General features: G+C 39.1%; 1 protein-coding gene across 1 annotated transcript in view; it reads left to right on the plus strand.

Annotated features, from left to right (window-relative positions):
* Positions 1-816: 816 nt before the first annotated feature.
* The window catches only part of LOC120789759 (sodium/hydrogen exchanger 9-like), a 60,026-nt gene continuing 33,820 nt past the window's right edge, over positions 817-27,022 (plus strand). The window contains exons 1-10 of the mRNA XM_040126730.1: positions 817-974; positions 1,686-1,882; positions 5,564-5,641; positions 5,841-5,917; positions 8,327-8,442; positions 14,941-15,046; positions 17,365-17,503; positions 21,560-21,665; positions 24,373-24,461; positions 25,737-25,850. Coding sequence (XP_039982664.1) covers positions 824-974; positions 1,686-1,882; positions 5,564-5,641; positions 5,841-5,917; positions 8,327-8,442; positions 14,941-15,046; positions 17,365-17,503; positions 21,560-21,665; positions 24,373-24,461; positions 25,737-25,850 — 1,173 coding nt within the window. The 5' untranslated portion in view covers positions 817-823. The remainder of the gene's footprint in view (positions 975-1,685; positions 1,883-5,563; positions 5,642-5,840; positions 5,918-8,326; positions 8,443-14,940; positions 15,047-17,364; positions 17,504-21,559; positions 21,666-24,372; positions 24,462-25,736; positions 25,851-27,022) is intronic.

Genomic DNA, 27,022 nt, shown 5'->3' on the forward strand with positions numbered 1-27,022 from the left:
TATTAAGTTTAGTATTTAATTTTGCAGCCTACGGGCAACACTGATTGACGCATATATTTAGGCATTTTTTAAAGTTTTTACATTTTTATTTTTTAATTCATATAACAATTTGTACAATAATGTAAGTAAATAAAAGGTCATTACAACCAAACCTAAACGAATAGATAAATAATTATCTACTAATTAATGGCCATGACTGATTTACTTAGAGCTAAGGGACAGTGTAAACGGAGATTCAATGTCCGGGCCTGTCACAGTGGGCTCATAGGAGCCCCGCGTGCATTAATTTGTATTTACCGCCATCTGCTGGAGCATGAGACAATGACATCCGATCTTTGGGGCGTTCAGTTACTTTCGGAAATACCGCAATTATTTGAACGCGCAGCAAAGACCAAACGACAGAAGCGGTGTCTGTCGGTAAATTTGATCCATCTTGTTTTTATCTGCCTAACAGGCAGTAATTTAATTAAATCTTGATCGGCTGTTATTTTATATGTGATTAACTCCTCCTGCATTTTACTTGTAGTGTGCTTCGTAGACATTTATTCATGCGAAAACATCTTTGTATCTCTTGATTTATATATTTTAAAAAAAGATTATGCTCACTAAATATTTCAATAACATAATAGATTTTGTTGTTTTCAAAAAAATGGGGCAAAAATCTGTAGGGCTATTTCCCAACAGTTACAAGGGGGGGAACAAGTGATTTCCGAGTTGAAAAAAAAAAGGCAGCACAGCACAGCATGGGCTGCTGATGCGGATGTTGCTGCTGCAGAATTGTATCAGAAGTAAAACACCGAAAAGTTTGACCTCAGCTTTGAAGATGTCGGGCACAGTAAGCCACAGACAAGAAAATTCAGCGTTGTTGGTTTTCTCTGCAGTTAGCTTGGGACTATTAACCATTCTCAGTGTGTGGAAGTTAAAACAGTTCAAATATGGACTTATAAATGAAACTGGATGTGCAATGTTTTATGGTAAGTAGCCTTAGCTTATAGCCTATTTAGAATGTAGGGTATAGAAGCCGTTATTCAACAACACTTCCTGAACTCGGAGTTTAAGTAATACAACAGAATTTCAATAAAATGGAGTCCATTTTGGTCACAATTTATCTAGTTTTGGGTTTTAGAAGGTACGTCGTAAAGTGCCACTATATCTGTTTTTGCTTTATACACCATTTTTATTTGCAGAGCATTGTTTAGTCTGATTTATCTTTTGCAATCTGATGTAAGTTAGTGCAGATAATTAAAGAGTTAAGGATAATGATATTTTAAAGGTGTGATATATGAATGACTTTTGCATATGTGGGTGGTTATTTGGTTTTATGGTGATGAATCAAATCTCACTCAAGCTTTTAATTTAGGCTACCATCACACCAAATAGACTACATTAATTGCCAGTTATTTCCAGATAACATAAAAATATTAAGGGCCCAGTGTAATTGATTCATAAAATATTAGAAAGTTTGCAGTTCCAGCAGTTTCATCACTATAACATGTAATATATATACTTTTCTTTAATGTTGCATATTTAAGTAATTATTGTGGGCCATTTGTTGTATAATCTTCGATGGGACTGTTGTAATAACTTTTGTCATATGTATTTGTATTGTAGTATTTGCATGATGGTATACTTTTTCTCTCTCTCTCTCTTTCTTTTCTTTTTTTTCTTTTTGAACTCCTCTTCAGGTATGGTTCTGGGGTTAACAGTGAGATGCTTGTCATTTGGAGGAGTGCATATGGGGAATATGGAGAGTGTGTGCAGTTGTGGCGCTCTAAACGGCACTCCTCACATCTTGATGGTCAATATCACATCACACGGGCACTGTTACAGGCATGTTGGAAAACAAAACCAAAGATGCTCACTGCTCTCAACCCCTCATATGGTAACTATGGCAGTTAGATTTGACCTTCACTTCAAATACAAATTTTAAAAAAAAAAACAAAAAAAACTCTCTTGTGGATTAGTGCTGCAAATTGTCACACAACAAAGGCACTGAAAAGTGAAACTTGCCCTAAAAAAACATTTACTTTAAAGAGCTACATAATCGATTTTGTTGTAGGGATATCTGAAAACAAACTGCGTGACAAAGGATGCTTTCTTTTCCTCTGATGTAGGTTTTATTTGATCTGATATACAGTTTTTTTCTTCATTATCTTCTATTTGATCACATCTATATTTTTTCCCTAGTCTATGGTGGGTATTTACATCAACAGTTCCCTCTAATGGTTCTTAGTTATTGGTTTTCCACTAAATTACCTGCATGGTTGGTTTGTTATTAGGGAAACAAGAAAGTGGTGGTACAGAGACAAAGAGGATGAGAAAGTAATTTAAACTATATTAGGTTTTATTAAGGAACAGATAGGAGAGACTATATTTTCAGGTGTGCTTTGCAAACAAGGAGAAATTTAAAGATAAGTAAACACAGATACCAATAAACAGACTACATACATAGACTAGAGCAGATAAAGCAATGTAAATGGTCTGATCAATGAACAAAAAAAGGCGTTATACTAACATTTTGTTAAAAGTACGTTCCTTCCAACAATTAGAAAACCCAGTTTATTTTTTCTTGTAATTTGTGTTCCTCTCAGTACATTTTCCTAGTTGTGTGTCTACATGCAGAACTCCCATAGGGAGACTCTTGCAAGTCATATTGGTGCCGGATAGCTCTGCACTGCAGGAAAGATGTGAAATAGCTAGGTAATCTCAACAGGCACTGCAGCATTTTACTCCCAGATAGAGATGGCCAGCCCAGCCTGTGACACAGAACACAGTGATGGATGTGTTTTATATATATATATATATGTATATGTTATATGTCGGTGAGGACTACATATTGTAAACAACATTCCAAAGCACAAAATACATTTTACATATCGATGATTTTTTTTATTGTCTATTAGGCAGTAGCAGTGCTTTTAATGCTGAAAGTTAAATTAGCAGTAATCCATTATTTTTATGAAGACTGCTGACTCAAAGAGGTCCCATTAGGTGGTATATAATTCTTTTTTACATTTAAAACATTTAACGTAATTATGCTGTCCAAAGAACAAAACTGAAACCTTTGATTTATTTTATGTTACCCTTATAACTAATATAAAATACTACTGATCATATATATTGGTATGTTAATGTCGGGAAATCTGAACTGATAACTGATAACCTTACATTTTTCAATATATTTGTAATGATAAGCATCAATCCAAAAAATATGTTCTTTTACAAAAGAGTTGAGTTACTTTTTATCACTTTTATTTGGGAGGAAGATTTAAGTTCTTTTAATGCTGCATTTTACATTTGAACTCTACATGCAAGGATTCTTAAAATGTTTTATCAAAGTGCTGTATGTTTTATTTTTTTTTTGTCACTGAGGTGCAACAGAAATAATGCTATAACTACCAATGGAGCTTAAACCAGAGTCGTGCAAACTACTCAGAGAAATAATTTGTTAAAAAGGAATAAGTCATCATCTCTAATATCACTGCTAAGTAGAAGAGCCTAAGCCTTGAGAATGGCCTCTGCTTGTCATTATTATTCCTGTTTTCTGGCTTGCTTTCATATTTTCGTGGTGGTTTCCGATTGGTTTGAAATATAAAAGAAACTAACCATTGAGCTGGGGATTCAGCCATACGATGGCCAACAAGCATGACAGGATGTGGAATGTATTTGAAAATGTGTTTTTTTTTATCTCAGAGAGATATCTCATCCCAAGGGATTGGGAGTAAGTGAACCAGGAACTTTGCAGATAATCTAGGCCAAGTGTAACTCTTCACTAATGGCTTGGACTCTTTGGTCCCTTTGAATGCTAGGGTCTCATTAGCACACAAGCAGAGGCTACCACAAAAGCCATTACATCAGGCTATTCTATGCAGCCCTCATGCCATTAAGCCTGATACATATGGGGACCTAGAAGGGAGAGATAAGGATTTCATTGCATTACAGGGTCCATTATGTGCCACGGGAGAGTAAGGCGTTAAAGTTTGTGGTCTGATTAATTTAGTATTGCTCAGCTGAAGTGGCAATTAGTGTAAACAGCACACCTCAAACCTCTACTCTGTGGTGCAGGTGGCCCAGAGAATTGAACCGCCAGCATATGCATAATTTAATGATTACAGTGTCTGTATTAGTCTCTGTTATGCAGTTTTGCATTTTTTCATGCGCAGGCCACGCAGTAGAAAAAATACCTATTTACTGTGCTGTGTGGGTAATTGCAGATGGAAAAAGTGATTTATATTGAGGCAGTGGATAGCAGGAGAAAGATAAGACCAATTTGTAGCTCTAGAAACCATTTCAAGTGTGAATTGGTGAGAAAGAATGGTGGCCCTCCAAACTCAGTAAGGGGCTTTATGCAATCTGGATGCAAATGCAATCTTCCACATCCACACATTCAGATGTGTAAATGTTAACCAAAATGCAACGTTTCCTGGACATAAGACATTTACAGAGGGCAGGCTGATTTTTATTCCAAATATTTTATTCCAAATATCCATGCAATTTCAGGCTGCTTCAACCTTTTGTCTGTTTTTTAAAGCAAAATCTAGGCCATTGTCAAGGGTCTGTGACCACAGCCCTGTTTCAGCAAGCATCATCATCTCATTTTGACTTTTAGACTGAAATTTAATTGAATTGGAATTACATGTTTTGCAATGTTACAAGACCTTGTGGGATGTAGGTATAGGGAGACAGTAGCATTATTTTGATCTGAATTGAAGTGCAGTGCAGTTTGATCATCAGAATGTACCCACAATAGACATAAAAAGGATTCAAGGATGAAGGACATGAAAAGCTACATTTCTGAGTGGCTTGCATTGCACCATATTGGCAAGGATGAGAAACAGACATAGAATGTGCACGATATGTACAAAAATGCCATGCGCTCTGGTTGCCGTTTGTGTTGAAGTTAATATAGGTTGTTGTGATTAGTAGCTTAAATTTTGTTTAATATTATTCCATCTGTTATCTAAACACCTACAGCTATACTAATGGTACTTGCTTTTTCCAATTTTAATGAATTCTGGCAGCCTCTGTGGTGAATATTGACACAACTAGATATATGTCTCACTCTGTATTATGCTTTGCTTTAATCAGCTGTGGAAGTCTGGCACTTGGACAGAATGATAATGCAGTACACAGTAATCATGTTATAGGTGACCAAGGGCTCTAAGGTGCCCTGAACAATGCCACATAAGCCTGAATTGTCACATTTTCCCCCTTTTCCTATCAACAACATATGCTAGTTTTTTTTTTTTTTTTTAAGAAAGAGAGGACTGATAAGGTTGTCTTGGTACCTGGAGACTATTATAACACTGGGATTCAAAGAGAAAAGGAACTAGTGTCTCTCTGCCAAACCAGAGCTGCTGAAGTGAATGGTGTGTGTGTGTGTGTGTGTGTGTGTGTGTGTGTGTGTGTGTGTGTGTGTGTGTGTGTGTGTGTGTGTGTGTGTGTGTGTGTGTGTGTGTGTGTGTGATATCTGTCTGCCAGTCAGTCACATTCAGTAAACGGAGTCCATTCGCTCCCCATGGAGTCCTGTCCATCATCAACACAATGGCTCTGTCTTTTACAGGGGACCTTTGATCCTGAGGTCCTTTTCAATCTGTTCCTGCCACCCATCATCTTCCATGGAGCTTACACCCTTAATCAGGTGACACTGCTGTCTTGACATGTCTCTAAGAACGGGAACAAGATATGATCAAAGTACTGTTCCTGATATATGGGTGCTACATTAGTTCGAAAAAAGCACTGCCTTATAATGTTACATGAAATATAAGTGAATGTGTTGCATATTGTTGACTTGCTTGTTTGATGTTAATAATTGGTGTTCCTTTCAATTACTGTTCTAGAAACGATTTTTTGAAAATATGGGATCTGTTCTGACCTTTGCTTTCTTGGGTACCATAATCAGCTGTATGACCATAGGGTAAGTAGTCTTTGTTCATTCACACAAATTAACGCAACAGAAACACTGGATATTAGATAATGTACTGAAAATGGTGAGTTTTCACATAGCTCCACAGGGCTTAACCTAAGACAATCTACTGACAGTAAACTTTTTTTTGGTTTAGTTTATTGACAACATTGTAATTTATTTATAAAATACAGCATTTGAAATTTTTGTCAGGGACAGAACAGTAAAGCCAAGCTTTGTACACATGTTTTTCTTTCTCTGTTCTTTATTGTCATATGTTCATGTTTTGATCATGATGAAAAAGAATCGTACTCATTTTCAATTAATGTTGCTCATAATCGTTGGAAATTAAAAAGCTATGCCCCAATCCTGTATTACATGCTATTACAACACAGAATGTAAGAAACACTTATTGTCATAGTTTGATGTTTCTGCAGTTAGTATACAGTATATAAAATCATTGTTATTTGCTATTTTCTACAAACAAGAAATAATGTATAATATGCATGCTTCACAACCAGAAAGTTGAAATACTAATTTTTTGTTCTGCAATTAACTCAAATTTTTTGCAGCTCTGAGAAGCCTCTCTGTTTGCTTGGTGCAGTGCAACAGGGTACAATTGGCCTTTTTTGTCATAGCAGGAAAAGCATATGCGTAACTATTAACATTCATTACTGCTCTGTTCAATGCAGGTGTCCCAGTAACCTTTCCAGTGTGCTAGGGTGTGTGTATTAATTACACCTGCACTTCCTAATTATGATAATTCAAAATGTCTGTGAAATCTTTATATTGTCTGTGAACAGCGCACATGATTTAACTTAATTTTGGCTCAATTGTGGTTTACAGTGTCACGTTAACATTAGTATTTAGGATGGAATTGGGACACAGCTACAGTACTCATGTGTAGCTTTGCTATTCCGGGCTCATGAAGCTAGATGGTGCTCTCAGACTTTGGAGGAAATTGAAATCTTTGCAAACCAGTTGTTAACGATGCACTAATTTACTGCACACAGAGACTGTGTGAAAACCTGATAAATTCATTTTTTGTTGTTTGCCTGTTATCATGGTTCTCCTATGATCAGGAAAAATCGTACAGTCCTTGGTTTTATGAAAACCTTTCAAAGCGAATTTTGCACCCACAGGAATGACATTATCTCCACTCTCTAATCATTTTGTTGTCAACTGATATGTTGGGGGATTTTATCCACGGCTAAAATTCATGCCCTTTAGATACTATAAGTGGAACTGATGGGCTTCTGCCTTGCTTCCATTCCTTCTGTCTTCCATGCATTAGTCCTGCCCCAGGATCGCTTCCCTAATGCTCCTGGGAAGCAGAGCAGGGTTTGACATGTTGGGTCACGTGCACATTCTTTCATGCAAGACACCAGACCTGACCAATCCTGTTAGTGAGTCTGCTGTATCTCATATGGGAAAGAGAATGTAATAGGGGTGAGGGACCCTTACTGACTCCAATAAAGTATGTTCACTTCCTCTCTCTCTCTGGCTGTGTCTGCCTGTCGTACCCTCTCTCTCTCTCTCTCTCTCTGTCTATGTGCACGTGCACAAGTCTCCCTTTAAGATACATGAATAAGGCAGCTTAGTCGCTTGACCTGAGGGCAGTAATTATAATCCGTGCCCCGTGGATAGGTCATGTAAAGTCACCATAGTAACCGAGTCATGCCAATGGACAGAAAGATTCCCTGGAGGACAAGATGGTATACTGATTATTATGGGATGCTTTACAGTAACAGGATTAGTACTTATCACACCCCATTTACCAATTAGAAGCTGGCATGCAGTGTTAAATGCTGAATAGACATTTTAGCAGGTTTTTGCTCATAGTAAACATTCTAAGTGGGAGTGGTGCATCCTGGGACAGTTATATTTTAGATTTGCTTTACTGCCAGGCCTCAGAGCTGATAAAAATACTGCGTCCATTGAATTTCCATCAAAATGCCCATCACAAACTGTCCTCATGGGTTTTAGTCTTTAGGGTGGTTCTGTGCAAGCTCAAACAAACACACTCGTAATTCTTGTGCCATTTTATTATGTCAGAGTGCTTCTAATACTGTCATAACAGGATGCCAGGGGTCAAAATGCTGATATGAAATGGGTGTGGGATTGACGGGGGGCTACAAAGACAAACACACGCACACACACACACACACACACACACACACGTTAAAAGTGGTCAAATTTAATGCTACCCGGTATAGTTACAGCACTGTATATCTACGTACGCCAAGCAGCCGCTGCCTGGAAACGGGTCAACTCGCTTGCTGGTAGTGTCTGGCCCCATTACCCAGACTACCCTGGGGGGAGTCCTGCTGTGGTTAGAGGGATGACTGATAGGCCTGCTCCTGCTGGTACTCCCTGAAGACCTCACTGTGTATCCTTCTGTCTGTTTGTCCTCAATCCCAGGGCCTGCATCTACGGCTTCACCAGACTGATGGTACTGTCGAATCAACCGGCAGATGGAGACTTTCTCCTCACTGATTGCCTCCTGTTTGGTGCCATTATGTCAGCCACTGACCCAGGTAGCTGGCCTTATAAAGGAACTCCTACAGTAACTCTCAGTATTTCTAGTTGCAGCATTGATCTTTTTAAAACAGTTTTGGGCTTATACATATGTGAAGTTCTGATTCCTGCAGCAGATTTCTACTCTCCTTTACAAGACTCACAATTTTCCCTTAGGTAAACACATACAGATGATTTAAAGTAAAAGTCACAAAATATCAAAGACACACAATGTGTTGAGACTCCTGAATCAACTGTATATTTCTCATCACTGCAGTTTCTGGGTTTTGGTTTGGTACTGCAGATTCATGCAGTTCTAAAATCAGATAACATGTTTAGAAAGGTCAGATCTGGCTTATGCTGTTTCTTCGAACCTCTCGCTATCTCGTTTCCTTCTGCACTCAAGTAAATGTATGAGAAAGATCCTCGTTTTGCCTTATACTGTATAAACTCATCCTTGTTTTTGTCTTTACAAAGTGACTTATAAAAGAGATCGATAGCCAAGCCTATATGCAGGAACAAAATTATGATACCCTTTCAGTGTATGTAACTGCTTTGAATTTGTTGTACCTTTTTCCTAAGTGGAACCACAATATAACCTGTTTTCTTCAAGAGCAGTCAAGCTAGATGTCATACGGCATCCTGAGACACCAGGACAGAGGCAGTTTTATTGTCCTCATTTGTTAATGAATTATTTATACCAATAAGTGGTCGATCTAGGAGAGTGTCAGAGAGGAGCTGTAGATTATAGTGTAGCTGTCACTGCGACTGACGTTATTTTCCCATGCCACACTGTGCTCTTCCCCTGATGACCCCGGCGCCCTCATCGGTTTGATTAGAATCACACTGCAATGCATTGATGGCCCAAACTCCAAGGCCCCTAGGCTGTCTCCATCTCGTGCTGTCCAAATATAGTGCCAGCTCTCTGATTTTTTTGAAAGGGAGCCGTTAAAATGTCTCCGTCTGTTTCTCTCCCTTGTACTTTTGCATTCACAGGGGCCAAAGCAGCCAAACAACAGACACGGATACACACACACACACACACACACACACACACACACACACACACACACACTCTCAGAACAGTTTAGTGCTGAGGAATGAGGCTTTTTATTCATGTCATAACCCATGTGTGGCAGCTTTCTGGTTGGGTCACTGACTCATTGTGTAAGTACAACTATGTCACGTACTGACTGAAATGACAGGGATCTTGAGAAGTCTGTGAAAGACATCACAGGCTGCGAGCCAGGCTTTGAGTGAAATGAAAGTCCAATTTATTTGCCACTTTGCTTGCACTTGTCTCTGTAATATAACAGAGCTATTTGAAAGTCCAGGGTCTCGTTGCAGCTTTTGTGACTTGATGCGAGCTACCGTTGAGAGCAGCAGATAGTAACAACAGCAGGGGAATGTTGCTATTGCTATGAGTATATTTTTTTTAATGAATCTGGATGCTAATTTAGGGCTGCAGCTATTTTTGTGAATTTGGAAATTTTAATGACCTGAGGAGGCATTTACAATCTACAGTTAAATGAAATTACACATTGTGGGCTTTTTAAGGATGAATCTCATATTCTTTAGAGTCCACATCTTTAAATATGACTGTTTAAGCAAATCAGTTTAGCTAAATTAAAACAAAATGAGATTTTGTATTTCTCCCTGAAATTTAAATTCCTGGCAGTGTGGATGGTTATTTAAAGCAGCATTCAGACTAAACTTAACTGAATATTTAAATGAACAGCTAGAAGAAAAAATGAAAAAAAAATGAAAAAATTTCTGAAAAAACAATATAATTTGGAAATATTTCAGTGTCTTCTCAAACCTTTCTCAAACAGGTGACTTGGCACTATAGGGGAATTTGGATTAATTAATTTGGGATTTCAAAAATCCTGGGTACAGTCCTGTGTTGATTAGCGCAGTTACCTCACAGAGAGAAGGTATTTGAGTTCTATCCCTGGCCATTTCTGTATGGATTTTGTAAATTCACCACTTGTCTGTTTTCTTTTAGTCTGGTTTCCTCTCATATTCCAAAGACATGATGCTGGTCTGGTGGTTTGGAGAAATTAATGTCACTATGAGTCTGTTGCCCGAATATGGGCAGATGATAGATTGCAGTCTCTGCTGTCCATTCAAACATTAAGCAGATAAAGAAAATTAATTAAAAAAAATCTCTAGTAACGGTACTAGCAGATCTAATAGTAGTTAAAGTTGTATGCATCATCTTTATGTTAATATTCCTCTTGTAACGACATACACCGGACAGAATGTGTCTTCTGGATTTTTATGAATATATCTGTTGACAGTAGACACAGACAATGAGTAACAGTCTTGTAGTCTTGAAAACCCCATTTGATAGTCCTTTGAAAAGGATCCTTTTTTTATGAGGCACAAATTGCCTTAGCATGTACTCATTTGTTTGTTTCAGTGTGCATCTGTTGATTTTTTAAATTGTTAAATTTGTATAAGTCCCAAAAGCTCTGTAGCCATGAAACTTGTTCTTCTCAAACTTAGAACAAGACACATGGTTCAGGTCAAAAAGTGGAACACATGCTGTGCTGCATTCTCTAGCCTTAGGGATGGTTAGAAAAGGTCGGTGAAACCCTCACTTAACTTCTCACAGTAAAGATTGGGTTCTTTTGCACAGTAGTTTTTCTTTTCATCTCTGAGTTTGTATTTATTTGTTTATTTATTTATTTATTTTTCAGTAGTTCTCCTGACGTGGACACTGCACATATATACAGTATTTCTCTCAGTATTTCCGAGCTGGAAATTATGCCCGAGTTGAAAATGACTGGTTTACGTCTGCAGTCCTGGACCAGATAGATACAGTTAGACATACGTATGTGCAATAGTGCAATATTAAACACTGAACTATGGATTAATATTGTAGCAGAGCAGTGGCAACAGAGCAATTAGGCCAAAATGATAACACAGACAGGCCACAATTACTATTTACTAAGCACACACCCTTAATTAGCACGATATAATAACTTAAACATAGACAAGTAAGGAAATGGGATGTGATGTGAATTTTGTAAGATTTCAACAGGAAAAGAAAGCCTAATTCAGTGCTAGAACACTGTATTTTACAATCTGTAAACCGTAAAGGTCTGTCTGGTGAGCCCAAACACCTCAGCTGTCAATATTTGATCTTCTCATTGGGCTTTTTTTTTTCTCCATAATTAACTTTTTAGTGTCACAATGGGATGGGGCATTTGGTGGTTTGGAGAAATTAATGTCACTATGAGTCTGTTGACCCACAATGGGATGGGTCATAGATTTTAGTGCAATACTGGCTTCACTACATAGAGAAAGACCAGCATGTGCAGTACTAAGTTCTTTCATATTTTTCATTTCTTTAAAAAGCTTTTATCAAAAAGGGCAAATTAACTTTTTAGAAATCTACTAATACTGGTTTACTTCAGCTTGCATTCAAACTGCCACAGGCTTGTGACCTCTTCCTATGCACTTGTCAATGCCTAATAAATTGAGCACTTTTTACACAGAGCTGGGGAGATTATAGTAATTCCCTGTTGACCGTGATCTCTTTCTTAATGCATCACTTTTCAGTATTATATCCGCCTAATTTGGTCAAATCAGTGAGCAAATCCAATGCTCTCTGACTGAGATGGCCATGAGCCTTGCCTCTACTAAACCTCTGCAGCAGGGTAATTTGACCTAATAAGGCTTCCATTCGAACCTTTCAACTGTAATTTGTCTGAAATAATTGTCTCTCCACCTTATGGTGTTGCTGTGGAAACTGATGAACACTTGACAGCTGTAGGACAGGGTTGCCGTGACAACACAGCCAACCAGCACCCTTGTATATATGTGTGTGGAGCAGGCTCCTTTTTTTTCTGGCTTAAAGTGTGATTGGTGTACGACATACTGTCATCAGCCAAGCATTATGGGAGCAGGGAGATGGAATGATCCTGACTCCAGGGCCTACCTAACCCTCTCCAGATAAAGGATTTTCCCCAATCAGGAAGAGCTTTAAACCTATCAAAGACCAAAGGAACAGATCTGTCAGAAGTCCTGAGGCTGCACCTTTGCCACTGCTCTTATTGTCAGTCTGGTCATATCCTGGCTGTGATGCCCTCAGTGGCCTGGTATTTACTACAGGACCAAATGTAGTTGACTCGTTATTCATATCACAAATTTTCCTGAAACTAATTTATAGGATTCTGTTTGCATTTTGTTCTCAACAGGTAGAATATTAATCTACTGGGAGCTGTTGTTTTGAATATGATATTGTCGAGCCTTCAGAATGGCACCGCTCTGAGGTTCTGTTTTCCTGTCAATGCCCATATCTTTGTAAATATTTTGTTTAACATGTTTTTGTTTGCATTTGAGTGTGTAATTTTTTCTATCTACTCTATTTATCTATCCATCCATATATCTGTCCATCTACACACACACACACACACACACACACACACACACGTGTGTGTGTGTGTGTGTGTGTGTGTAGTATCAGTAAACATAGTTCTAACAATGCTACAACTGATATCATGCAGAGGGAGATACTTGAGGTGTCGCGAAGTGCAGAGCTGACAGGCACATCACTGTCTCGTCAATGTCAGTATTCTCCCTGTCACTCAGGGTCAACACTTAGCCTTCCTGCGGTGCCAAGCATGCCATGTGTGCGCACGCTCAGTCATATGCTCAGTATCTTCTGTTTGATATTTACTGTCGGAGAACTCACCGTGGAGCTCAGCTCGTATTCTGATCAGCAGTCACAGTGTGTTTAGAGAGTCAGCTGTATAATTAAATGAGTAATAAGCGTTTGTATTTTTTTCAACTATTACCACTGTTACCACTTTTACCACTGTTACATCATAACCTCTGAAGAGGATTCACACCTTGACATCATTTAGGATTTGAATCATCTACTGTACAGAGGTTACAGTAAATGCTGGGGGCTCTTGCAGTCATCAGTACTGGTGAAACAGTCAAGACCACACAGCAAGTCCAATTTTTCTTTGACTTACTGCTGGCCATCCTGTCTTCTTGGCTCTCAAAACCATACAAACTTTCCTAAGTTAGATGGGTACTACGATACAAACATTTTGCAGCTCACCCCTAGATTGTACTAGGCATTTGTAGTTATGTCTCAACCCTGCAGCATTTTGGCATTCATGCAAAAACACTCAACACGAGTGGTATGCTCAGTTTGATTATTGATTTTTAATTGATTTCTCATCATAGTCAACAGTTTGTATATAAAAAAGCTGTGGTTAGAATGGTTGAGAGTAATTTTGATCTTAAAATGATCAGGTTTTTACAGGTAATGATTCTAGGTTTTTTAAGTTTACGCCGTGCTTCTGCTCTTTGTTACACATACTGTAAACGGTTTATCATTTCCTATTTGCACTGTACTCCACAAGTCTAAATACACACAAAGTCACAACTGCATTGTCTGTGTAAAAGTCATTATCTTACTTTATTTAAAGCTCTGCCTGTAACATAAAAACCGGCAGCACTAACAATAAGGAAATTTACTTTATTTACTTTTCTCAAATGATTTTCTGTATCTGCCCTTGCTGCTGCTGCCAGCAAAGCACAGATTGCTGTGTTATGACTAATGGTGGTGTGTCTATGATTTTCAAACATCAGGAAATGTATCCTTTAAAATACACAATCCCAAACTCAGACTGCTTTTTAGAGTCAAATTTTGCAAGTAATGCTGAGACAATTAAAGTGGTTTATTGAAGTCTTTGTAAATGATAAAGTAAGTGTATGTAAACTTTGCTGATACAGTATATTTGCACCAATGGCACACATTAATATATACAAGTTATTGTTTATTTGATTTCTGCTTCTTTGTAGTACAGAATGACACAGTATATAATTAATTTTATTCAATGATGCCATACAGTACAGGCCAACATTTTATTTATTTTTTGTTTTGTTGTGTACTTGCGTGACAATCACATCACACACAAAGAAAAACATCTTCCTGATATCTTTAGATTTACATCCAATTGAGAGATTAAAGTAATTAATATTTCATGTTATGGCCTAGATAATATGATTTGTAAGTTGGTTTTGATTAATGCTTTTACTACTGTTTCAAATAGGTAAATGAGTCTTAATGAAAAGAAAAAACTTTTTCGTCAGTTAAACTTTTAATTAGTGCATTAGTAATACATTTTTTTCTGAGTAACAATCACTGAAAATGGGCAACGATCAGCAAATTGTTCTGTTCTGATTGCTTTACAGAGATAAATATTGTCTTTTCCAAAGCATTGTGTATTTTTTTTAGCTTGAGTTGAACAAGTCTTTGCTTGGTTTAGCTACTCTGTCTGTTCCAAGTGTCAAAATCCTCTTTCCAAGGCTGTCAATGTGCTGACATTTCCTGTCAGCTTTTAATATTAAACTATAACACTAAATCCCCTGGTTTCTCCTGTTTCTAGCAGCGGACGTGATACTCCACACCAGTTTTTCAGTGTGATTAGCAGAGGAGTTATTGTGCTTTCTGCAGTCTTCAATTCCAGTAACTCTTGTTTTGTGTTTTTTAGTTTCAGTGCTTGGCCTGTTGTCGGAGCTGCGTGTGGACCTGGATCTGCATACCCTGTTGTTTGGTGAGAGCGTCCTGAATGACGCTGTGGCTATCGTGCTGACAAAGTGGGTACCTCGCTTCTGGATTTGTCTCTGCCCTCAGAATGAATTATATAGTATTTCTAGATTTAATTGTGTGGGAACTCGAGTCTTTTCCAATTGGCATTATGGAGGTGGATGTATGGGGGAGGGAAGGCTTGATGCTATGTTGCCAGCTTTAAGGAAAGGGTGTGAATGGTAAACCAGCATGAGTGCCTCAGATGCTATGCCGTGGACTGCGTAAGAGCGTTGCCCCTGGCACTGTCAACATCTCAGCGGAGAGACCTACTGCCAGAGTAGAGACACACTCCCAGCTAACAAACTTGGCTAACACAGCTACTGTCAATTTTACTGTCCAACACTATACAGCATAAAATCCTTGAAAGCTCAGTGAAGTAGCCATGACGCAGTCATGCCTTGTCCATGCATTTCAATTGCTTCATTCTTTTCCCTCCACTTTTTTTTTTACTTTCCTGGCATTGCACTCATATTTACATGTTTGTCCTGCTCACACATTGCAGTCATTGTCTGCTCTATTTATACAGTTCTAGTGAACAAAGTCAGTGAAGTAGACGTGCTAACAGATGGCAAGATGGGGAGTGGAAACCTGGAGATGGAGAGGGGAGAGTAATCACAGAGGTCCATTCATGACCAGCCAGGCAGATAAACAAATGAAGGAGGAAGGGAAATGACAGGGATAAGATATGTGTCCATATTTGCATATTGTATTCACAGAGACTGACACATTATATGTACAGTACCTGCACACACTAACATCTCCTTCTCCAGTTGCACAAATGGGCCCTGACAGACAGGCCGATGGAGAGAAAAGGAGGAGGGTGAGGAGAATGCTGTGCTCACGCCGTGGCTGTTATCACAGTATACATTGAAGTGCAGAGGAAGGAGCCTGCGTGTCTTCTCAGACAAACAGTCAGATAGTGCTGTGTTTGTTCCTGGAGTGGCGTGACCGGCCTTCATGCCATCTCCTGTCACTTGACTGGCTGGCTAGCCTGCCGGTCGCCCTGGCCCCACACACAAAGCCGTCCCTTATTAGTGAGCCACGAGGGGTCCTGGCACTGGAATTTTAACAAGCTCCCAGAGCAGCTCAACCTTACGCTCGTGTGCCTTCTCACAGGCATAAACTCCCTGCTCCAGCAACCCTGAACCAGCCACCATTCAACCAGGACCTGTTGTGACATCTTGAGTTTTTTGACTGGTAATTAGCAGAACCAGACGTGAGAAGATACAGTCTCCAGAAGGTTACACTGACCAAGTGACTAGTTGTCAAATTTTATGTGCTAATAAAACTGGAGTCTTTATTTTCATGGAGGGGGTAATAGATTTTCCCTTTTCAGCTTGCTGAGCTCATTAGTGACAGTTTGATTGATTTTTCCCCTTTTGCTATGGAGATTAAGGCATGTTGTGGCATGTGCTAGCTCATTTCAACCTGACAGCATGAAAAATGGAGGTACATTATGGGTTCATTTGTCAATAGTTTGGTATACATTTTTGTTGACACTGTAAAGATCTTCAACAAAACATTTTCATGTTTGCTGGAGTATAGCACCTTTCTGTGTTACCTTGACTATAACAAGCTGTTCCACTTAAAATGAAGGAAGCATAAACATTAAACACCACTTCCACATTGCTTTTGCTGACTCAGAGGTTTGACATTATTTTAAAACAGCTGAAGTCCAAAGGGAGTATATGGGAGTGTCTGCATTGGGTTAAGAAATACTGTCATTCCACAAAGGCAGCCAACTCCATCAGCCACTTGTATGGGTGCCTGTCTCTGTTTGCTTCACGTTAGGCCCTCTCTCTTTCTCTCTCTTCCTCCCTATTTCTTCCTGTCTCTCTTCCCTGTGAGACCTCTTTTGCATTCAGTGACTTCCATGTAGAAGTCCGCCCTCCCCCACAAAGTAAATATTTATAGCAGTGTGAATAACATGATGCTGCCGCTTTGCGAACAACAATGCTATTTCCCCTGTTTCCCTCTAACTACTAGGGGATGTCTCTGAGGCAAATAATCCAAAATGGATTGTCTAAGGCCATCCTTAGGAAGGACTCAAATAAATTGCACTTACAGGCTTTGTTCAGCATAATAAGCATGTGAATTTATGCTCACTGCTCCAGACTGGTTTACACCAAGAACCTAGCGGGCCATATTTCTGATGACTATACTTGTTTCAGAGCCATAAACAATGTTGTTGCTTTAATGTTTCAGCTGTAACAATATTTACTTCTGTTGTAATTGTGGTATTGGCTTCTTTTTTGATCCATAGAAATGTGTCTCTCTTTCATGTGTGGAACCCTGTTTTGAGTATGTGGTGTCATTTTTCTTGTAGTGCCATCACCACCTACAGCCAGATGGGTGCAGGACACACCTTCAACCCCCCTGCCTTTCTCCACACTGTTGGTTATTTTCTCGGAGTGCTTGCCGGTTCCTTCCTCTTGGGTTTCACATTCACAGTCATAACAGCCCTCATATCCTTTCTTCCCCTCCCATCTCTGCCTCTGCACCCCTAAGTCAATTATCACCTCAGCATCTGCTGCAATCTATTCACTTCCTCAAGTTGATAGTTGCTTCTCTATCAAACCTCTACTGTACCACTTTTATCAATGCAGCTAAAAACTCTTAAACTCTTCTGCGACATTAATGGTTGCAGAGAGGTCTTCAATCAAGCCAATAGGCTCTAATGACATTTTGACTTGTGCTGTTTTCCAGGATCTCTCTGTGATCTCCTGATAATTAGACTTTAGGATGAAAAATGAGGATGTGTTATAAGAGGTTTCAGGCAGAGCTAAGCTCTTATTTACAGGGACAAATCTCTGGTTGCGGGGAAAGCACAAAGTGAGCATTATTTGATTTTGCTGATACTAACCATAGCAGCAGCCTGCTCTTTGTGCTGTCTTTTCAATAAGGAGTTTCTTAAAGAGATTCAGTTTGACATTCAGTTGCTCAGTTATCTTTTAATTACTTACTGTACCTGTCCTTGTTAATTACAGAAAGAAACAATCAGACTTGGGGGATGGTTCAAGACACGTCTGATCCAGCTCTAACTATAAGCTTGATCAAAAAGAAAGGTTTTAAGCTTATTCTTAAACATGGGGAAGATATGTGCCTCCTGGACCCAAACTTGAAGATGGTTCCACAGTAGAGGAGCCTGATAACTGAGTGCTCTGCCTCTCATTCTACCTTTGAAGACTCTAGGAACCAAAAATAAGCTTGCATTCGGGGAGCACAGTGTGCTAGTGGGGTAATAGGGTACTATGAGCTCTTTAAAATATGATAGTGTCTGAACATTAAGGGCGTTGTAGGTGAGGAGGAGGATTTTAAATACTGTTCTGGATTTTACAGGGATCCAATGCAGAGAAGCTAATACAGGAGAAATGTGATCTCTTCTCCTAGTTCCTGTCAGTACTCACGCTGCAGCATTCTGGATCAGCTGGACAGTATTGAGATATTTGTTGGGACATCCTGACAGTAAGGAGTTACAATAATCCCGCCTAGAAGTAACAAAAGCATGGACTAGTTTTTCTGCATCTTTTGAGACAGAATGTGACTGATTTTTGCAATCAGGCAGTCCTTGAAGTTTGTTTTAGGTGGGAGTTAAAGGACATATTCTGATCAAAGAGAACTCTGAGATCCCTAACCGTGGTGCTGGAGGCCAGGGCAATGCCATCTAGAGTAAGTATATCATTATATAAGGTGTTTCTTACGTGTGGGGGGCCAAGTACAATAACTTCAGTTTTGCCTGAGTAACTGCAGAAAGTTGCTGTTCATCCAGGTCTTTATGTCCTTAAGGCATGTTTGAAATTTAGCTAACTGATTGGTTTCATCGGGGTTCATTGACAAGTCAATTTGGTATCACCTGCATAACAATGGATGTTTATGGAGTGTTTCCTACTCATATTGCTTAAGTTAAGCATATATAAGGTGAATAGAACTGGTCAAAGCACAGAACCTTGTGGAACTCCTTGACTAACTCTTGAGTATATGGAGGATTTGTCGTTAATGTGCACAAATTTAAATCGATATGATAAATAGGACTTAAACCAACTTGGAGCAGTTCCTTCAATGCCATAAATGTTCCAGTCTCCGTAATAGGATGTGATGATCAGTAGTGTCAAATGAAGCACTTAGATCTAACAAGACAAGTGCGGGGACAAGTCCTTTGTCCGATGCAATTAGAAGACCAGTGCTGTCACTGTGTTATGATGCACTCTAAATCGTGACTGAAAATCCTCAAATAAACTATTATTCTGTAGAAAGTCACACAACTGGTTGGCGACTGCTTTCTCAAGGATCTTAGACAGAAAGGGAAGTTCTATAGTTGGCTAAAACACCTGGATCAAGGGTAGGGTTTTTAAGAAGAGGTTTAATTACAGCTACTTTAAGGACTGCAATACATAGCCTGTTGATAAAGACAGATTGATTATATCTCACAAAGAAGGTCTAACTAAGGGTAAAACTTCCTTAAGCAGCCTAGTTGGGATGAAGTCTAAGAGAAAGGTTGATGGTTTAGATGAAGAAAATCATTGATGTTAGTTGGCGAAGGTCGATGGGAGAAAAACTGTCTAAACATATATCAGGTTTTGCAGCTGTTTCTAAGGTGTCTGTGTTTGAGGATAAATCCTTGTTGGTTGAGGGCAGGAAGTGATGAATTATGTCTCCAATAGTTCGAATTTTATCATTAAAGAAGCTCGTGAAGTCATTACTACTGAGAGCTATAGGAATACATGGATTAATAGAGCTATGACTATCTGTCAGCGTGGCTCCAGTGTTGAGAAGAAACCTAGGGTTGTTTTTTATTTTTTTAAGTGGGATTCTTCCAGTTTAGTAGAACACCATATTTTCATACCATATTTTCACGTTTTTATGCTGTAATATGTGGGTTTGCAAGTTAAACCATGGAGCTAATCTCCTTTGTTTTATTATCTTCTTTTTTAAAGGGGCAATAGAGTCGAGTGTTATTCTCATTGAGCCTGCAGCACTATCAATAAGATGTTCAATTTGTGAGGGCCTAATTAGCATATGAGTCCTCTGTTATATTGTAACATGGCAGTGAATTAAGTGCTGATGGAATCACTTCCTTAAATTTAGCTAAAACACTATCAGATAGAAATCTGAAGTTATTCTGCTTGGCCCCCAACACCTCAGAAACACCTTATCTAATGATAAATTTACTCTGGATGGCTTTGCCCTGGCCTCCAGCACCACCGTTAATAATCTTGGAGTTCTCTTTGATCATGATATGTCCTTTAACTCTCACCTAAAACAAACTTCAAGGACTGCCTTTTTTCACCTACATAACATTGCAAAAATCAGGCAAATCCTTTGTCAAAAAGACGCTGAAAAACTAGTCCATGCTTTTGACCTTTTTTTACCTCTAGGCTGGATTATTGTAATTCCTTATTATCAGGCTGTCCCAAAAAATCTTTAAATACTCTCCAGCTGATCCAGAATGCTGCACCGTGAGTACTGACAGAAACTAGGAAAAGACATCACATTTCAGAATTCAGAATAGAATTTAAAATCCTCCTCCTCACCTACAAAGCCCTTAATGTGCAGGCACCATCATATCTGAAAGAGCTCATAGTACCCTATTACCCCACTAGAACACTGCACTCCCAGAATGCAGGCTTCCTGTAGCTCCTAGAGTTTCCAAAGGTAGAATGAGAGGCAGAGCCCTCAGCTATCAGGCTCCTCTACTGTGGAACCATCTTCCAGTTTTGGATCGGGAGGCAGACACCCTGGTCTACATGAAAAGTGCCCTGAGATAACCTGTTATGATTTGGCGCTATATAAATAAAATTGAATTGAATTGAATTGCCTAATGGTGTGTAGTCCAGTAATAGGAATTCAACGGTTATTCAATAATGGTCCGTTAAAAGAGGATTCTTTGGATAGACTATGAAATGTTAAATTTCGATGCCATAAGTCAGAACAAATTCGAGGGTGTGGTTAAAACTGAGTGGATTTATTTACACTCTGAGTGAAGCCAATTGATTCTTATAATGAGATAAACGCAGTGCTAAGGCTATCATTATCAGTGCATTTAAGGGGTATGCGAATGGAGAGCAGCAAACTGTACTAAAATTGTAATATTGACAGTGTCTAAACTTGCTCATCTTCACTTTCTGTGTGACTATCACTAATACAGAACTTCCAGCCTGTGTTGTTCTGCCTGGAGCACTGTGTAAAAACTCACTGCATGGTTTACATGGAAGTTTTGCCAGAGAAGATGTTGGACAGTGGAAGGGCAAGAGTGGGATGTGGACTTTGTTGGAGAACTCGCACACAGGATCTCATAAAGACCCAGTGTGTCACTCTACATGGCAGATCCCCTCACTTAGTGAGCACCTTCTGCAGTTGCGTTTTGTTTGCAGTACTGCAATGTTTCTCTGGAGTGTGAATGTAGTCTGCCACAACAGTCATAAATTTCTATTGCAGTTGCAATATTAACCATGTATTACCCTGATGCAAAGTGTTAAATATTGGATGATTATCCTCTTGTATATCTTTAACTCTATTTCCACCTCACCAAGTTCACGCAACTGCATGAGAGCCCACTGCTGGAAACATCAGTCTTTTTCCTTCTGTCCTTTAGCAGCTTCCTCTCAGCTGAAGCCTGTGGACTTTCAGGTGAGTGCTGTATGACTTACAGTAAATGTCATTTGTGTGTGTGTGGTCATGTTGGTGCTCTGGGTGGCTGGCAGGTCACACAGAATAAAAATCCTGTTAGTGAACCGCTGCTCTTTTCCCCTCAGGCATTCCCTCTAAACTGCATGGACTGAATCACTTAATGCTCCACAATATCAGTTACACAGGCAGCTGTTTGATTGCCAAGCTGTGCTACTTTCAAGGCCTCTGTGACCACTTACACCCCACAAACCTGGGAATGATGTGTGCATATTCTCTGTTGTCCAGACATAGCCATCTGCACAACTCCCTGCTCAAAAACACAAGCACCATAACTCATTTTACAATGGTGTCCTCCTCCATCTGAGCATGTTTGTACCTTTAATCTGGAGATGGCACCACAGATAGCAACAAGGTATAAAAGCATTCTTTCCCTACATGTTTGCAAAACTTTCCTGGAAAGTTGTAAAAAATGGATACAGCATGATCTGCTTCTGCTATTGATTTCAGTGTTCATCACCGAGGGTAGATTTGATTTCTTATAAATACTTATTATATTGTTTTTTCGCTTGTTCTGATTCACAGTATCTGAAATAACAAGTAGCTTGTGTTGGGAAAAAAAAACATGGCTCAGCTTTTTTCACTCAGCTGGAATTATCTTCAGTCTATTTCTTTGTCGATCACTAGTAATGTAGCTCTGAAATATGAATGTAGTGTACATATTGACCCTTTAGGGTTGTTGTTCCTCCTGCCCTGATTGTTTCAGAGGGATTCCACTTATTCAGCTGATGTTGTAAAGCTTGCTCTTACTCGGCAGCACTCCCTGTGGCCTGTGGAGGAGGAGAAGGTTTTAATAAAATAGCTCGACCTTTGTCTATTGGACCCAGATGCCTTGACTATAAAGTACAGCACTCTGAATGCTGCCCAGTGTGGGAGGCAAACCGCAGAAAAACCTAGAGCAGTGATTCTCAATACTATCTGATGCAAAGCCTCGGGTATTTTTAGTAGATGTACAGCTATTCTGTGCTGTATTTCTGGGGCTAATAGTAAAATACTTAATTTTGACTTTAAACCTGCAATGTTGTAAAAAACAATTTGGATCCTGATGTTTAGCCAGTAATTTAAAAATTTGTCATGTTGCAATCTTCAATATTCTTGGTGCAAAATTGGACCTGACAAAACTAATCTATGAAATGCGGCTCTTTTCAAAGGCCATGGCTTAGCTGTTGTGAAGTGGCACCTTATACAGATGGAGCCAGTGAGCGATGGGAGTCCTCCCTGGTGTCTGTCTCTGTTAATTGCTGGAGCTTGGAGAGGGTGCACCTAATGACCCTCAGCTTCGCAGGGAGTTTTCGCCCTAAACCAAATGGAACCAAAATGAGATCTGCCATGCTGGCATACTCCATTAGACGTTTTTGAACAGTGCTATAAAGGACATTGTGAGCAGTGATTACTGGAGCTAGCATAGTTCAGGTATAGGTCAACATCCTAGTGTGAAGGCAGATGGTTAAGAGAGAGTAATGGACTGGCTTCACTTCTCTGCAACCAAATTTATTACTGCCAGGTCTGTCCTCCAACTATTGCTACCCAACACAGTAATTTCAAGTTTTTTCATCGTCTGTGATTCTCTCTCAAAGAAGAGGGAGCAAAAATGTGAAATTGAATTTCTGCAACAGAGCAAGCATGTTCTTTGAGGCAGCAACCCACCTTTCATGCTATGCGTTTCAGATTCCAGCTCTATGGTCCAGCCAGCCTCCTCTGTACAAGCAGGGGCCCTAATCACTCCCTACACCCTGTTTCCTCTCTCTGTGGAGCTGCTTTTCTTTGCATTTCTTTCCCATCTGTACTTTGCATGTCATTTGTTTTCATTTTGTTAATTTCTCCTCCTCTGCATCTGGCACGATCTATTGTCATGATGTCATTCTGTAGTTTTTAATATTCCCAGAGCTTCATGTCTCTGAAATGGAAGTGAAGTTTTTGGCCAGAAACATGAGGATGCTTGAGTTGGGTTGGACAACACATTTTGATTAAGCTGTTTATACAGCTGGAACTTACTGAAATCAGGACAGTGGGTGGACACAGGGCTGAGTTGGTCTGATCTGGTGTCACATACCTTATACTCAAATGCAGAAGTAGCTGCACACAGGGGGATTACCGGACTCTTGCACCTTTAGGGCCACTCATTACATGCATTGTTGTGCTAAGAGCCCTCAGATTATAACCATCCTTTGCAGGTTAATTAAAAAAAATTTTTTTGTAAGTAAACCAAAAGTCAGTTTATCTCTGGCATGTGAATTCCGTTTCTTTAATTATAAAATTCCTCTGGGTAGAACCACAAAGCCTGACAAAGACTGTTTTTACAAATCATTTTCCTATGATGGAAGAACCTCCTACAGCATATTCTCATCATAAGAAGCCCCAGGGTACTGTGTGTTAACCAGCACACAAAAACACACATTCTCATAGCGTGATTACATAATATGTGCATGTATAACCAATTTTGCATATTTTATACTAATCAGATACAGCAACATTGTTAAACTCCCTGAAGTCTATAGAACATTCATCTACAAGTTGTGTACACAAAATGTTAACGCTCTTATTTATAACTAAAACATGTCACAGATTTTTTACACTTTATTGGCTATTTGGCTATTCTTTCTTCAGAATTTTTGTTAATATCACTTGTATGTTTCCTTATTTTTTTCAGGTATTGTGGCAATGCTGTTTTGTGGCTTGAGCCAGGCGAGGTACACAATTCATAATTTGTCCTCTGAAGGCAGGACCCGCACCAAGCAGGTAGGTTTATGGAGGATGACTGAAGCCTATTTCACTCTTGTTTGTTGTCTGTTTCAAACCGCATTTTTCAGTTTCCACACTTTGCTCACATTGCCTTTTGATGCCAATGTTGTGCGTGCACTAGCAATCATTAATTGCCATTAGTGGTCTGGTTGTCCAGTGATTTCTGTGTTGGAGGCTAGTCTCCAGCTATCTGCTTAAAAGGCTGAGCACAAATGGAGGCCAGCACATTGTCATACTGTACCGACAAGCTTCACAGAAGAGCAAATAAATCAGAAGTGCACACACATATTCATCTATGCATTTATTATTCATTATCGGTGCCACAGTGCAGCTAACTGTTTATCAGAGAAAAGCCTTTTAAAAGGCAATGCAGCACAGTTGAAGCTTTTGCCTGTAAAGTGGATTGGCTATGGAGTAGTCAATGTATGTGTATGGTGCAGTATGTTTACTTGGCAGAATACCTTTATCTACTTTTCTATGATTTATACATGCAGCTGCAGCTCAAAGGGAAAGACAAAGTGATATAGCATATGTAGACACTAGTTGAATAGCTAGTAGGAGAAATATTTTTTCTCTTTGGCATCTCTTGCCCTTGTAATATGCACCTCATAAGGGAAACAGTACACTTATTCAATTAGACCAAAGCAAGGCTGGTTTAACTGAAACAGAATCTAATATATAATTTATTAAATCATAACATCTGTTCTAATGTGATCCAGATACAACATAAGGGCCTTAATTAATATTTGATTTCTTATCAAGAATTGCTTCATTAAAGTGTTTCAAATTCTATTTTTATCTACAGTAAATGACATGCAAGCTCTCTAATATGGCCTGGATCATTACAGGAACTGTAAGACTTAGCTGATGAGTTGCAATATTCCTCCACTAAGAAGTATCATGAGAACAGAACAATTTAGTAGACATGTTTTTTAGGTTTCCACAAACAGCATTTTTCAAATGAAAATATTTAGCAAGAAAGTGATGACAAAAACATGTCTGGTACTAAATGCAACCACATTATGTCCTCGAGCTGTTTGCAGTTGCTGCCTCAAAGGATCAGGGAATAACATCAACACTGGATTTGTCGTGTTTGTTCAAATCTAAGCCTGTTTACCCATTTCAGATAGGATCCGAGTCCTTCACACCCCCTTACACACCCACACACACACACACACACGAACACACACCCACACCCTCCACGCTGAACCCCTCATTATCTTGGATGACCTTCTCTCTCATGATCATGACAAACCCTTTTATAATTTGCAGCTCTTTGAAGTCTTCAACTTCCTGGGGGAGATTTTCATCTTCAGCTACATGGGATATGTATTGTTGATGTTTCCTCACCATGTCTTCAAAGCCCTCTTCATTTCTGGGGCATTTGTATCCTTTTCTGCTACATGATGGAGCATCTTCGCTCCCTGTTGTGTAGCCTTTGGAACCCACTCAGAACCCACAAATGGTGTTCTGTTCTCTTTCTCTCTGTCTCCTCTACCTTTAGTCAGAATTCGTATCTGCACAATCATCCGCGACTTATTTGACCAGAGTGCTTTTCTTGTTTACTGTCTTGTCTCTTTGCTGCTGCAGTGCAGTGACTTCCTCCGTCCTTTAAAAGAAAGAAAAAACAACTCAGTACTTAAATTGTACAGTTTTGATCCAGTGAGCTCTGCAAATGCCATTCCCATTCAGCCAGTCTCCCATGATCACCATCTCTGCAGATTTAGATGCTACGGTGCAGCTCTAAGGGATGCCTATCGAACAGAAATTTAAATAGGCCTTTAATAATTGTTATTGCTGATTGTTTTCTGTTTTCTAGCAAAGCTCTGTGGAATAAAGATGTTTGAAATAATCTTACACTACTTTAATTTGTAGTGGATTAAGCACCGTATCCTTGTTGAGGTTGAAGATTAAATCTTATTAGTTTGAGAAACTCTAGTGAAAGAGGTTTGTGCTGTTCCTTTTGTTATTCCCATCTTGTTAAAGGAAAAATCCACTTTTAAATGCTTGTAACAGTTAAATGGCTATCGGTGATGCATATTTAGTTATTTTTGCCTAGCATTGCAAGATATTGTTTAGTGGTGTACTTTTTCTCTTTTTCCCAGTAATTGACCAAACAGTAGTTCTGAAATGATTTGCTTAACCAATTAGTCAATTGAAAGAAAATTTACCTAGACAAATTCACAATCAATTTATTAAGCTTTTTATCAGTTAAAAATGCAAAACCATTGGTAGTTCCAGCTCCTCAAATGTGAGGATTTGCAGCTTTTCTCTGTTTTATATAATTGTAAATTTAAAATATTTAGGTTTTGGACTGTTGGTTGGAAAAAGCAAACAATATGAAGATGTTAGCTTTGGCTCTGGGAAATTGTGATGAGCATTTTTTCACTAATTCATAGATGATTATGTAATTGATTAATGAAAAAATGACAGGTTCATCAATAATCGCCCTGATAGACAGCTTGACATCAAATCCAGACAATGTAGTTTGACGGGACAAATTCAAGGCTATGTAAAACATCAACAGTAAATGTCAAATTTTAGGGGGGAAAATTACT

The sequence above is a fragment of the Xiphias gladius genome, chromosome 5 (assembly GCF_016859285.1).
Source record: "Xiphias gladius isolate SHS-SW01 ecotype Sanya breed wild chromosome 5, ASM1685928v1, whole genome shotgun sequence".
In the NCBI taxonomy this organism is placed as follows: Eukaryota; Metazoa; Chordata; class Actinopteri; order Istiophoriformes; family Xiphiidae; genus Xiphias; species Xiphias gladius.